The sequence below is a fragment of the Mustela putorius genome, unplaced genomic scaffold, assembly GCF_011764305.1.
Source record: "Mustela putorius furo isolate JIRA1106 unplaced genomic scaffold, ASM1176430v1.1 tig00003867_pilon_pilon_pilon, whole genome shotgun sequence".
Taxonomy (NCBI): Eukaryota; Metazoa; Chordata; class Mammalia; order Carnivora; family Mustelidae; genus Mustela; species Mustela putorius.
The window spans coordinates 2,015,877-2,029,944 of NW_025422019.1; the positions used below are offsets into that span (position 1 = coordinate 2,015,877).

Here is a 14,068-nt window from a genome sequence, read left to right on the forward strand (position 1 = left end):
CTGAAATCCAGGCTCCCAAGTATCATTGATAACCAACAGTGACTGGATATCAATGAACCATTCTGTCTTAAGCACCAAGCACCAGGTGGAAAGGAGTTCGCAGACTGGGTTACACGAAGCCCTTGGTGTCCAGCGATAACTTAAGAGTAAACCATCACAAGGAGCCTCTGGAGTGTGGTCACCTGCCTCTCATCCTCAACTCGACTACATCAGGTAGGCTTTTATCACTTTTATATTTCCAAACTTCATCTAAGAATTTATTTTGTGGAAGTGTCATTTCTGCTGAAAATAATTGCAATTGAGATTTGTAGCTGTGACACCACTGTGTGTGTGTGTGTGTGTGTGTGTGTGTGTGTTTGTGTGTGTTTGGGGGGGAGACCCTAGATGAAAACCTACTTCTTATGGAGTTTCAGGGATACATGACCTTTATTCCAGAGGGGACCTGCAGAGCTGCATGCAGCTGAACCTGGCGTGGCCAGTGGCCTGAAGGGTATTTTTAATTCTTTTGCCCTCTGCTGTTCTTGGGTCTTGCTTCCCAACTAGGCTGAAGATCTTTTGAAGAGAGGTTCTGTGTCCCCTGTATCTCCTGTGTGGTCCCTTGTACACAGGTAGTGCTCATTGGATCAAAATCAAAGTGCATCAGATTGAATTATGGTAATCTGGAGGAGTGCTCTGGACTGGATTCACAAGAAGTAGATAGAAGGCCAAGGGCCCATGGCTTGTGTCACCTGCTTCCCAAGGGGTCCCTGAAGACTTGGGATTTACAAAGGGACCCCAAATGATGTAATAGGCTGGGAGTGATGAGGGGCATGTATAGGGCTCAAATCTGGAAAACAGCCCTGAATCTGGTACATGCAGGTGCTGCATCAGTAACCTGCCAGAGGGAAGGTGGATTTTATTAATGGACTGACTATTAGATTGTTGTCTTTGTTCATACACTCTGAGTGGGCTCAAGGGGGGAAGGCATGAAAGAGGCAATGCTGAGCCCAAACCCCAAATCACCAAAACAACTTTGTGGACTTCTTTCGACCTGTGTGTCCCATGAAGAGGGTGGTTAAGGGGATCTGGCCCGCACATTTCATTGACTTCAGATGAGATCACAGATAGAGGAGGCTTTGAGAAGCAAAGCTGCCGATAGATAGTCAGGTGTTCTGCAGAGATACCAGACGGAGGCAAAGAGATGCGAGCTGTGTCTGAAAACTGGTAGCATAGGAAAAATTTCAAAAGTATGCCCGAGGCCAGAGATGCTGTAGGCAGCACGTCTCACATTTGTTTTCAGCTCTCTCTGTGAGGTCGGTAGGGCCCAAAGACTAAGTGTCTGTTCACCCTGCCCCAGGCCAAACTAGGACCCAAGAGAGCTCCTCCTTGCCTTGAACCTGGTGGTGACACCAGTCTGTTGCTGAGGACTGAGAGCAAGTGGTAAAGGGCGTTTGTGCATGCATGCTGTGCGCACCTGTGCATGAATATGTGCGTGCGTGCGTGTGTGTGTGTGTATGTGAGCACGTGTATGGGAAGGTACAGGAGAATGTAGCGCCAGTGTCAGTTTCTTCCTTTTGGTGACCCTACAGGTCCAGCATCAGCATCTCAGCATCACCCTCATCCTGTCCCCGCCTTAAGAACCTGAAGAATGAGTTTCTGTGGGACAGAGTGCACTCCCAGAGGAATCAGAGACCTGTGTCCCAATCTTGCTCTACCTACTATCCCTGGCTGCTTGAATTTTTATTAAGTCACACAGCTTCTCTGAGCTTTACTTTATTTTCTCTCAAAGAGGGAGAGTAGTCTCTCTTGAATGAAGATGGGAAATGGATTTAAAAGGACCTAGCAAACTGTAACACACAATACAGTAATGGTCCTGTGGCTTGAAATCTCTGAACAAAAGACAAAGCTGCTAGCCCAGGGGTGGTTGTGTGGTGGAGGCATTCCAGCAATTGTCTGGGAATTGGTGGGGTCTTTATTGTCTCCAGTGTCCTTGCAGTGAACCTGAGAGGCAGCTGCCCACTGCTTCCCCAGGGGAAAGCAAGACTTGTGTGTGGGTGAGCCTTGGCAGGCAGGGCTCTCACAGGCACAACCCTGCCCTTGTGTGCCACTATGGGCATTTCATTAGCAGCTGCTGGGCCAGCAGTTGTGGGCTGGCAGAGGAGGGTAGAGCTGGGCACAAGTGGCCTGGGGTGGGTGGGCAAAGAAAGGCCTTTTCTTCCGAGGCAGGAGAGTAACCTCAGGGCTGCATAGGGCCAAGCAGAAGGGCACGGAGTCATGGGCAGCCTCCTCCCAGCATGGGGGATGGATGCTGCATCCCACAGGTGGAGGGATACACACCTAACTCAAAGCAGGACCCTGCCAGTGGTATACAGTGAGGGCCTGGGGACACCATCTCTTGAACCTCATTTTCCATATTTCTAAACTGGAATTAATAGTGTCTGCATTGGTGCAACATCTCCAGGATGAAAACCAGGTACCACGTATATCCTCAGTGGGTATGGAGTAGGACAGAACGGGCACTCACAACTGCTCTTCGCCACCCATTCCTTGCGCCTGTGTGAAGATCCACACCATCTGGAGAGATCCATGCATCCCCAGGACACTCTTCACGCCCCCACTCTCAGCCCCTGGCGGCCCCCCTTCCTTGGTCCTTATCTTTGCCCAGATCTCTCTACCAAACTGCCTTCCAGCTGTCACCTGCATGCCCCACGAGTATCTCAAAGTTGCCTCTGCTCTAGAGAGAATCTTCCTACCCCTTTCCTCTTGGTCTTGTACATATAATTTGATAGTGAACACAAATTGTTTCTATAATAATGAAACAGGACAAAGAAAACCTGTTTCTTTTAAAAAATTTTTTTTAAATAGATTTCATTTATCTATTTGACAGAGATCACAAGTAGGCAGAGAGGCAGGCAGAAAGAGAGGGGGAAGCAGGCTCCCCTCCGAGCACAGAGCCCGATGCTCAATCCCAGGACGCCGAGACCATGACCCTAGCTGAAAGCAGAGGCTTTAACCCACTGGGCCACCTAGGCGCCCCCCCCTTTTTTTAAATTTTAAGTGAAGATCAACTTAATTACATGGCTTAAAAAAAGCCAAGAGAGTAAGAGAAAGAGAGAGAGAGAGGGAGAGAGAGTGCGAATGAGTGAGTCCTGGCTCCCCACAAGCATTTACTTTGATGGAATCTCCTGAGGCCAGAGGTAAAGGGCAGGCTCAAAAACAGCCCTGGCAGCTGGCCACCCCAGGGGGCTCGGCAGGATTATGCAGGACTGCTGGGGGAGTGTGAGGATTGCAGGTAGGGCAGCCATGAAAGGTGGTCAGTGTGCTGGCAACAGAACAGAGTCCAGTAGGGAGAATGGCCATGCAGGGACCAGCAGGTACCCAGCCTCTCGGCCTCTGGTGCACTGAGCCAGGCAGGGATGCTGGGTGACCTTCCTGGGCCTGGGTGCTTCATGGATCCCTTCTCCCACAAAATATTAAAAGTCTTATTTTATAGCGGTATTGGTCTAAAGACAAATGTAATGTTTAAAAAGTTTGTGTTTTGTTGTTGTTGTTCCTTTTGATTTTAAAAGACATACACATTTTTTGGTATCTCTAAGAGCACCATGGGTCCTAACTACTTGCCTACCGTGCAGATTAGCCCTGGCTGAGACCTTCCTAGAAAAACCCCAGTACGCATAAGCATGCGTGTGAAGGGTCGGCTGTGGCTCTCTGCAAGTCACATTGGTTGCCTCTAGGGTTTTGGTATCATCATATGCAAAACAGAGATAAAAATACCTCCTGTAGGGCAGCTAGAGGGTAAAATGAGATAACTTATGGGACATGAAGCCTACTTTCTACCCTTTGAGTCAGGGAGATAGTCACCACAAGGGAGAGTGGGTCAGGTTAATTTACAGAATTTGTACAAAAGGAAAAAAAAAGTGATTATGAAATTAAAAAAAAAAGATTACTCAAGATTTTCAGCCATAGATGAAATTAATTCACTAAAATGAGAATTTTGGTAGAAGCTGAAGGAGAGCTATTCACATGACAAGTCAGTCTCAGGATGTGACTGGAGGAAGCAAAGTCCAGGTTTCCAGCAGAAGTTCAGGCATGGGGTGTAGGCTGGAAAAGAGGGGTAGAGGGAGTCCTCCCAGGAGAGAGGGGACTCCAAGCTTTAAGAAGCACCTGGCAGAGTCTATGCTGTCAACCTGGATGAACAGCAACATGAGGAAAGGAAAGAACTGACCCAGGAGGGAAGGCACTGAAGGGTGCTGGGTGAACCAGGTAGGGGGCTCCATGTGCACACAGGTCAGCATGAACAAGGAGTGCAGGGTAGGATGGGGACAGGCCCGTGCGATGAGCCAAGAGGGGCTCTGAGGCCACTGGGTGGTGTGGGGGTAGGTAGGGGATGTGAATATGGAGACCCATAGCACTCTGTGCAGACAGGCTTGGCTTGCATTAGTTGGACCTCCACATTCACTCATTCTTTCATGCATTCCTTCACTCACTCATTCAGTGTTTTTAAAGAGCCTGAGCTTCCCATGGAGAACAAGACAGCTGAGCCCCCAGTGTTCAGATGAGGCTGGTGTTCAGATAAGTCTAGGGGAACAAGGATGTCCCCCCAAGTACCATGTAAGGAAACTCACTGCAGAGGGGTAAAAAGTTTGCTGGAGCCACAGCTGGTGTGAGAAGTCACAGTGGCCTATGTGTGTTCTGGGCTGCCTCCTTGCCCCCTCACCGTACCCTAGAAGCACGAAGAAGCCCATGTATTAGGGAGCAGCTTGCCTTGCCCTGGCTCTCCAGATCTGGGCAGACTGTGCCATCCCATCCTTGGGTGCTATGCTCAGCAAACAGGGACAGGGACTTGGCAGCAGGAGTGAGCTAGCGTTCACTTTGTACTCAGTAAGTGGCAGAGATGAACATGTACCAGGCACTATACTAGGAATTTTATCTAGAATAATACTTTTAATCCTCAGAACAAACCCCTGAGGTAGAAGTGATTATTATCCCCATTTAGTGGATCAAGACTAGCTGTAAAATTTATGGGACCCAGTACAAAATTAAAACAGGGGCTCCTTTACAAAAATTAAGAATTTCAGGACAGTGATTGCAGAGCATTAACAGAGCACATGTGGGGTCCTCTGAGAGTGGGGTCCTGCATTACTGCATGGGACAAAGTCAGCTCTGCCCTGGAGGATGAGCTGAGATGCAGGAGGCCTGGCACCATGTTCAAGGCCATAGGCAGGTCAGAATGGGTTCAGACTCACACCCAAATCTTTGAATTGTAAATCTCTTCATCTGATGTCTTCATCACTAGCAAATTGGTGCAAAGTGAATTTGAGCTAAATGGTTGCTTTTTTTTTAGCTTAATTTTTTAAAAAAATTATTTATTTATTTGACAGACAGAGATCACAAGTAGGCAGAGAGGCAGGCAGAGAGAGGGGGGGGGGGAACAGGCTCCCTGCTGAGCAGAGAGCTGGATGTGGGGCTCGATCCCAAGACCCTGAGATCATGACCTGAGTAGAAGGCAGAGGCTTTAACCCACTGAGCCAGCCAGGTGCCCCAGCTCAATGGTTTTTAAAAAGTAGAAAGGGGAACCTGAATATGAAGCCTGTGGTTGTTGAAGGTGGTGTGCATGGTTTTAGCATTTGGTGAGCCTCTAAAGAAAAAGTACAATTTCATAGCCAGTGGACTTTGCTGCTGGGTGAATACAGAAATTGCAGCCTGGGGCCCAAAAGAAAAGGCAGGCAGACATGACTACATTATCTGGTTTTGATTTAGCTAACCATAATGTCCTTCACCTTAAGACTCTGGTGAGATTATATATGCCCTCAGCTAAGATGTGAAGTTTATCCATTCCAGGGGAGAATATTCCCAAGGGGGAGAAATGACAGTGCTGGGGCCTGGAATTGGGTGGCAGCTACACACTTGAACCCCTCTTAAAAATGTGCACTGTCTGTAGGAGAAGGGGGAGCAAGGGGCTCTGGCTGTCTGTGCTCTCTACAAGTGATGTGCTAGCCAGAGCTTCACATTCGAAGTGGAAGTAGAAGGCCTCCATCTATGAAGTGTGCAGTAAGATGACTTGGTAGCCTTGCCCAGGGTCTGCCCCCGTGAGTACCCTGAAGGGCCGGCTTCCCCCTTAGGGACCTGGAAAGGATCTGGAGTATGTCCACTTAGCCCCAAATAGTATGTCGCCCACAATGTTTTGACAATAATAAAAAGAAGGTATGGATTTAACTACAGAAGGACTTTGCTAGAGAACAGAAACAAGAGAGAATATAATACAGTATCTTAACTAGCTATTAATCGTAGTTATTTGAAATTTCCAGCCTGGTAATTCCCTACCATGGCAGGTTCTGATGCTTGCTCTGTCTCTTCAAATTGTATTTTTTGCCTTGTAGTGTGCCTCATAATTTTGTTGACAGCTAGACATGATGTAATGGGTAAAAGGAACTGCAGTGATGTGGCAGGGCGGGGTGGCGGGGAGGGGAGGCGTCCCGTAACCCTGTGAGCAGATCTGTCTTTCCATGAACCTGTGCTTCTGGGCTATGAATTCATGAGGGTTTCTATTCTTTTTTTTTTCACCCCTTAGGTGGGACAGGATGGGCTGGAGTTGGGTAAACCTCTTCCTCCAGGTGAGACAGGTTCTGATTATACACGAACAGATTAGGCTCTGGTTAACTCAATTGACTTTGAACAATGTAGGGCATTAGAGGTGCTAGACCTCTTCCTCCCCAACAGCTGAAAATCCATGTGTAACTTGTGACTATTCCCAAAACTTCACTAATAGCCTGCTGTGGACCAGAAGACTTACCAGCAATGTAAATAGTCTATCAATATATTTTGTATGTTGTATATATTATATGCTGTTTTCTTATAATGAAGTATGCTGGAGCAAAGAAAATGTTATTAAGAAAATCGTAAGTAAGAGAAAATACAATTACAGCACTGTGCTGTATTTATTTAAAAAAATCCACATATAAGTGGACCCACAGGGTTCACCGTTGTCCAAGTGTCAACTGTAGCTTCCACTGAGGCAGGCCTGGTTCAGAACAGGTGCTCTGGTCTATTTCAAGATGCATCCATTTTCCTTCTCCTGCTAGAATTTTGAGGGGATTTTCCTCTGATAAATACTGTGGAAACGAGGTTGAGCTCTAGGAGGTGAATCTCATAGTATCGGGGGGATCTGCTATGACCCAGTCCCCTTGGAATTTCTAACTCTCAGAGTTGTCCACACTGAGCCTCCAGCAAGTTGGTCAATCTCAGAGTCACTAATGAGAGGCGGTGAAGATGTCAGGTCAGGAGAAAGGGCAGGGCACAGTGCTAGGCAGGTGGGTCCTAAGTCCTACTCTGCTGTTGTAGCCTGAGCAACAAGATGTGGGGTGTGACAACCCTGCACGTTCTCTGGGAGTCATGCAAGGGCCCTGCTGAGCCCACCAGCCTGTGATAGAACCCCATGTCTTGGACTTGGCTCCTGCTGGCACAAGAGGAAACCTTCTCTCATCAGCACGTGACATGCTATGATTTTGCTCACTATTTATACTGGAAGAATGTACAAAAAAGAAAATACCTAATAATGAAGGGCAGGAGCCAGCACTCCCTCATAAGTTCACAAGATTACATGGTGATCTCTGGGGGAGAATATGAAATAAGAATCAGTAGGGGAGTGGGAGAGAGCAAGGTAGTGAGTGCTAGGGCCAGCAGCCCTGATTTCAGAGTTTCTTTCATTTTGACTCTCTGTCCCTTTTAGCTTATTATTCACTGACCTCCATGTATGTGCCAAGTTCTGGACACAGCTACTGAGTGTATGATTTTTAAAAGGTGTTTCCAGTGTATGGAATGGACACAGGCCTAGGAGCGTTCACCTCTCTGTGCCAGACCCCAAGGAGGGGGCATGTGGGGTGATGGAGTCCCTTGGGAGGTCAGAATTTCCAGGAAAGTGACAACTCCAGGAATTTGTTGGTGCTGCAGTGTCCTTAGGGCCATGGTGAGTGGTTTTCAGGTGTGCAGGGAGGCCCAGGGAGCTTTGGGGGAATAACCCAAGTCTTAGGGGATGAGCAGGAGTGAGGCAGGCAGTGTGTGTGGGTGTGAACATGCGTGTGTACATGTGCTTGCATATGTGTGGGCAGGACCACCCAGAGAGCACTGGAGGTGAAGCTGGAGAAGCAGAGCCATCCTGGGCATCAGGAAAGGCATAAGAGAAGGTTCTAGAGGACCGCACTAGCAGGCTGTGGAAGGCATGATGAAGGGCAGCCGCTGACCTGGTATGGGTCAGGCCCAACTACAAAACCGTGGGCGGTGGTACACTGAGGTCAGAACACAGGCCTGGCTGAAGAGCCGTCGGGTGTCTGGTAGGTTCTGAGGATCTGTGCCACACCCAGGTCCTCTGTGTGCAAAGCTACAGTACAGTTTCTCAGGCACAGCCCCCATGGTGCCGGGTGGCAAAATGTCATGTCCATATGCAACCTAAGTAGCCCTCAGCTGGCCTCTGCTGGCTCTGGGGTCTGACAGCCTATGTCCACAGCCCTGTGCCCTCAGTGCCTGGGAATCCTGGGGTAAGCCATCCTATGAGCCTCCAGTGTTTCCTATGCAAAATAGTTAAGAAAATGCCCATGGGACCAGGCTGAGGAGAGGTGACCCACGCAAGGCCTTACTAAAGTGTTTGGCATCTAAGTATTGATATTCTTGTTATATTATCAAAAGCAAAAACAGCAGCAGCTGTCTGTAAGGGAGACTCTAGAGATTAGGAACACCCGCAGGCCAGGTTTGCTTTGATAAATTCTGTTAACAACAACAGCCACAGATACCACTATTCCTGGGCAGGATGCCAAGCTCTTATTCTCTTGTTCGTCACATGACTCCTGGGAAGTAGCTGTTACTATTCCCACTTCAGATGAGAAAACTGAGGCTCTGACACAGACACTCAAAGCCTGCAAGTGTTGGAGGTGAGTCCAAACTCAGGTCTGACTCCACAGCTCTGACTGTGGGGCTCAAGCCCTGCTCTGCCTCCAGGTCACTATAAGAGAGAGGACACCTCATAAACTTCTTTCCTGGCGGTGGGGAGGCCTTGGAGGAAAGGCCAAGAACAGGTACTTCTCAGAAGAAGAAATACAATATGTTGTGGCAGTATGAAAACATGCCCAACCTCCTCTCTCTCTCAGATAAATAAATAAAATCTTTTATAAAGGTGGGGAAGCACTTGGGTGGCTCAGTCAGTTAAGTGTCTGACTCTTGATTTCAGCTCAGGTCATGATCTCAGGATCCTAAGATGGAGCCCCAGTCCCCAGTGTGGAGCTTGTTTGTCCCTGTCCCTCTACTCCTCCTCCTGCTTGTGCCCTTTCTCTCTTAAACAGATAAATAATATCTTTAAAAAACAAACAAACAAGCAAAAACCATGCACAACCTCACTTATAATTACAGAGGCACATTCAGAAGTGACAACATGTTTTACTTACCAGATTTGCTAAGATGTAAACTGCACAATGTGATGAGGGTGTAAAGAAAGAATGACTTCCATTGGCTACTGGTGGGTGTTAGAAATTCATGTGACCTTTTAGAGGGCAGTTTTTTAGTATCTACCAACATTTTAAATGTCCCAGAAATTAAATCTGTGTGTGTATATTTATCCTAATCATATACAAACACATATATTTACACATATATATGTAAATACATAAACCCTACTTAAAGGGTTGTAATGACAGCACTGTGTCTGGTTTAAAAACAACAACAACAACAACAAATAATGACTGTCCACAATCTAAATGTCCATTGGTGAAGGAACTGCTTAAATAAAATAATTAATTCATGTATTTATTCATGCAATTCATATGCATACAGCTTTGAGAAGAATGTGTTAGTCTATATATGATGACAAATTCTGATCTTCAGCATATATTCTTATGAAAAAAGGAAGATGAAGTAGAATATATAAAAGAAGTTTTATTTTGTAAAACAAAAAGTAATTGTACATACATACAATAGTTCTAGAAGGCTTCTCATAAATCCATAAATTGCTCTCAAAGTGGGATGGTATCATTTTCTTTCCTATTATTAACTCTTGATTCATTGTTAAGATTTGTTTTTAGTTTGTACTTGTTGGGTCCATTGTACTCACACAGTCTCTGGAAGGTGTTTTGGATGTGGCTGCAAAAGGCCATTTGAAATATGTACCTATATCTGCCGTCCAAAAGAGGAAAACTGATATGGCTTGCCACCTCCCTCTGCTATCTCTTCCTTCTCATTGTATATGGGCTGATGTGCTTCCACTGCAAACACAGAATGCCTCTTATCCTATACCCCTCTGTTTCCCAAGGTGCACTGCAAGCCCCCAGAAATTATTGCCCAACCATGGGCACCCTTGGAAAGGTCCAGCGGCTGATGGTGCCAATGCCATGTGACTCCTACTGCTGTGGATGTCTGGAGGGTTGAGCAATGGACGAGATGGAATTTCATTTGGCACTTAATGTAATCCTTCAGCTTCTGCCAGACACAGTGAAATCTATATAAAGTTGACAAAGCTGACTATCTCCTCACTGAGTGTTGACCCCTTCCATCCAAGGGCAAGGCAGTGGATTTCTGCACATGACTCATTTGTAGTACCTGGGGCATTCAGACTTAACAGGAGTTAGCTGAGACCAGAGGGGTAGGCAGGACTGATTGGGCAGGAGCAGAGGGTCTTCTCCATTCCAACCTCTGCTTCTGAGAAGCAGTGATAGAAACTGAGACCGGATATAGACACATCCTGCCTGAATTAGCAGCAAGAAAGAGGGCTCCAGGGTTCTCTTATAGCAAAGAGCCTGCTGTAAATCAAATCCTAAGGGTAGTCTAGAATGGTATGCAAGTAAGGGCTGCATCCCTGTGAGCTCTGGAAGGGAAGTGTCTGCAGCCATTGATCAAGGTCAGAAACTTGAATCCTAGAGAACAGCTAGAGAGAGGGGGCAGGGGTAGGGTTCCTAGTGAACAAGCCTGTCCTCTCCAGCCAGGGTAATGGCCGCAGGCCTGCACTTCCTCAGCGCCTCTACCGGAATGATTACAGTGGCTTTGCCTTTCAACCTGGCCCAGACACACACATACTAAGTACACTAGTGTCTGACTCCCACACACTCACAGAAACACACATGTAAGCACTAATGCACATGAGCTTCCGGACCCAGTCTAGTGTAAAATGAAAACAAAAATGCCTGACATTTATCTAGCTCTTAGTATGTGTCAATCTCTATCCTGAACTATTTATAAGCTCTTAATTCTTACAACCCAAGGAAGAATACCCTATTATTCCCATTTTGCAGATGATGAAGCTGGAGCTAAGAGAGGCTAGCTTGCCGCAGGCACCTGGCTAATGGGTGGCACATCTGATCCCACAGCAGGCAGCGGGGCCCTCACTCCAGGACTCTCGTCCTCCCGTAGCACCCAGACTCGCTGAGTACCCTCACCGGCACAAGCGTGGGCAAGCAAACACATGCACCAAGCCACAGTCCACTATGCTCAAGGTCCCCTGGTGAGGCCACACAACCACCTAGATTTAAAAGACTTGTAAACGAGTGTCTCTAGTACCCATATTATTATTATATTAATTACCTAACGTGATTACACTATAGACTCAGGATGTCTCCCCTCTGACAGTTTCTAAGGACCAGATCTAGCCAGGGTGGGGATAGAAGGGATAAACATTCACTGTTTTAAAAAGGAAATTTTAGGTTTTTTTAATTGCATAAACCCACTGGCCGAGGAGGGCGTGAGGAGGCCTGACAAAGTTTCCCAACATCCTCACAAAGAAGCTCAGGGTATAGGATTTCCCGTCAGCAGGAAACCATGTGCCCTCTTAAAAAGAAAGAGGAATTACAACCCCCCAAAAGGTCAAGGCGAGCCGATGCCTCCGCCATGTGTGCGTCCCTCGCCGCGCCCAGAGAGTGAGTCAGGGCATCCGCGGAGTTTACTGAAGTTTACTCCGAATCCGCCCCCGCGTCCTGGGCCGCGGAGCAAAGAGCGTACGACGTCCTCTCCCTCCCAGAACGTCCTTCACTTACTAGTCTAGGGGCCAGTTCCTGCGGCACAGACTCTGCGGCCACCGCACAAAGACATGGAGAGCCGGCGGCGCGCCGGGAGGGGTGGCCGGGCGGCCTCTCCCGGCCCCGGGGCGCGCAGAGCAGGGCCGGGCTCGGGGGCTCGGGGCGCTACCCGGCGATTCCCGGGGTCAGGCTGCGGTCCCGTCTCTGAGCCCGAGCTCCTGGCCTGGCCCCCGTGGGCCCGGCCAGGAGTGGGGTCCCGGGGACCCCGCGAAGCAGCGGACCCTCACGGGCGGCGGGTACTCACCAAGGCTGGGCCGCGACGTGCCATTGACGCTGTTCATCGCCGACGGGTGCGGGGCGCCGGCGGGACCAGGGGCCGAAGTGACAGCGGAGCGGTGGCGAGGGTCGCGCCGGCCGGCTCCTGACCCTCAGCGGCGGGGAGGAAGCGGCACCTGTGTCACGCTCCTCTGGCGCGGGCCGAGGGGAGGGGCTCCGGCCCGAGATAGGCAGACTTCATTTATTTTTTTTCTGCAGACTTGGCTGGTGGGGTTTCCACCCTTTTCTTTCTTTCTTTCTTTCTTTCTTTCTTTCTTTCTTTCTTTCTTTCAACACACACTCCCGCCCACGTCTGAACTCTTCTCTGTTCCAACTTTCCTGCGCAAGAATCACATTTTTCTGACTATGTTTCTGTTTCCATCTGTAGTTACCAGACTCAGAGGTTGTGGTGAATTCCCCTGTGTGTGGACTGAAGAACTCCCAGATGTGACAAGAGGGCCTGTCCCAGCACTGTCAGGGCCGGTGACCAAATAGGGGCAGACTTATTTGAATCTTGACTGGCTGCTCTGCCACTCCAGAGCAGGGTGGTCTCTCATCGCTGAGGGTCCTTAAGTGGCCTGGGAAATCCCTGCATGGCTGGCCCCTGAAGGGCGCTGTCCCAGTCCCTGGGCTAGTGTTTGGAAAAGATTCCTAGAAAAAGGGATTGCTTGGACAAAGACCATGTGATTTATTTGGATCACTTCTGTCTTAGGCTTCCAGACATAGTAGAGTTTGTAAAGTCTTCACTTAGGGAAATAAAAACTTGAAGCCAATTTTGACACTCTGGTCAGTTAAATGGAGTCTACCTACATCACCCAGAAAGAATGCTATGTTATATGTAGCATTTTATCTCTTCCCTCTCCATGCTAGAGAGAAGGGCAGGGAATTTGAGACCATGGCACCCCTGTTTGAAATCTCAGACCCAAGAGACACCCTGCACTTCTCATGTCTGATGGCTGGTCCCTCCTGCCGGGCTTTTCATTGTTTACTTGACATTCCTCCAGTGAACTGCTGACACCCTCCTGGCTTCTCCCATTAAGATTGCTCTGCTGGAGTTCCAGGGCTGCATTCCAGATGTCTGTACAATGTGTGTGCCCTTGGGTATACCATCCAGGTTGAAGGCAATGTAAGGTTGCCCCCTGGAGGAGCCAATTCTGTGTGGGCTGGGCCAACTCCAGGCATTATTATCAGGACTGCCTCTTTGACACAGTGGGCAAGTGTTCATAATTCTCTTTAGTTAGTTAATGAAGAAATTGACACTGCTTGTCAATATTTAGTGAAATTTCCAGGATGGACATATACATGTTGATGTCAAGGGAACTATTCACAGAACTCTCTTGACCAGGTGTGGAAACTTTTGAGTCTCCATTTCTTCGCTTAGAAAATGGGAACAAGAACACTTGAATTCCAGAGTTTTGCAGAAGCAATGTCTATAAGATAACAGTGGGACAGAGGAGGCATTTACTAGAAACTAGCAACAGTTCAGCATTTTGTTTTGTAGTACTTATAGATCCATGTTGGCTAATAGTATCTCCTGTTTCAGAATTCATAAATTAAACAACTTCAATTATCTGAAATGCAACTGGGGAGCTGGAAGGAAGCCAAAAGAGCCAATAGGTAACCAAAGGACATGTCTCCGGGTTATTGCACCTCAGTTATGGGAAGACTTCTCAAGGCTCACTGACAGGCAGCTGGCTTTTAGATATAATCATAAGATGTCTACTTATGTCATTTCTCACGGTAGGTTGGGTTAAAAACACCAGAATATAACAAGAATTCCTTAC

At 47.9% G+C, this 14,068-nt stretch overlaps 1 protein-coding gene across 1 annotated transcript in view; it reads right to left on the reverse strand.

The window, feature by feature from the left end:
• GYPC (glycophorin C (Gerbich blood group)) overlaps positions 1-12,868 on the reverse strand; it is a 45,992-nt gene extending 33,124 nt beyond the window's left edge. Inside the window, exon 1 of the mRNA XM_013048599.2 lies at positions 12,274-12,868. Within this exon, the coding sequence (XP_012904053.1) occupies positions 12,274-12,310 (37 nt within the window). The 5' untranslated portion in view covers positions 12,311-12,868. The remainder of the gene's footprint in view (positions 1-12,273) is intronic.
• Positions 12,869-14,068: the final 1,200 nt, after the last annotated feature.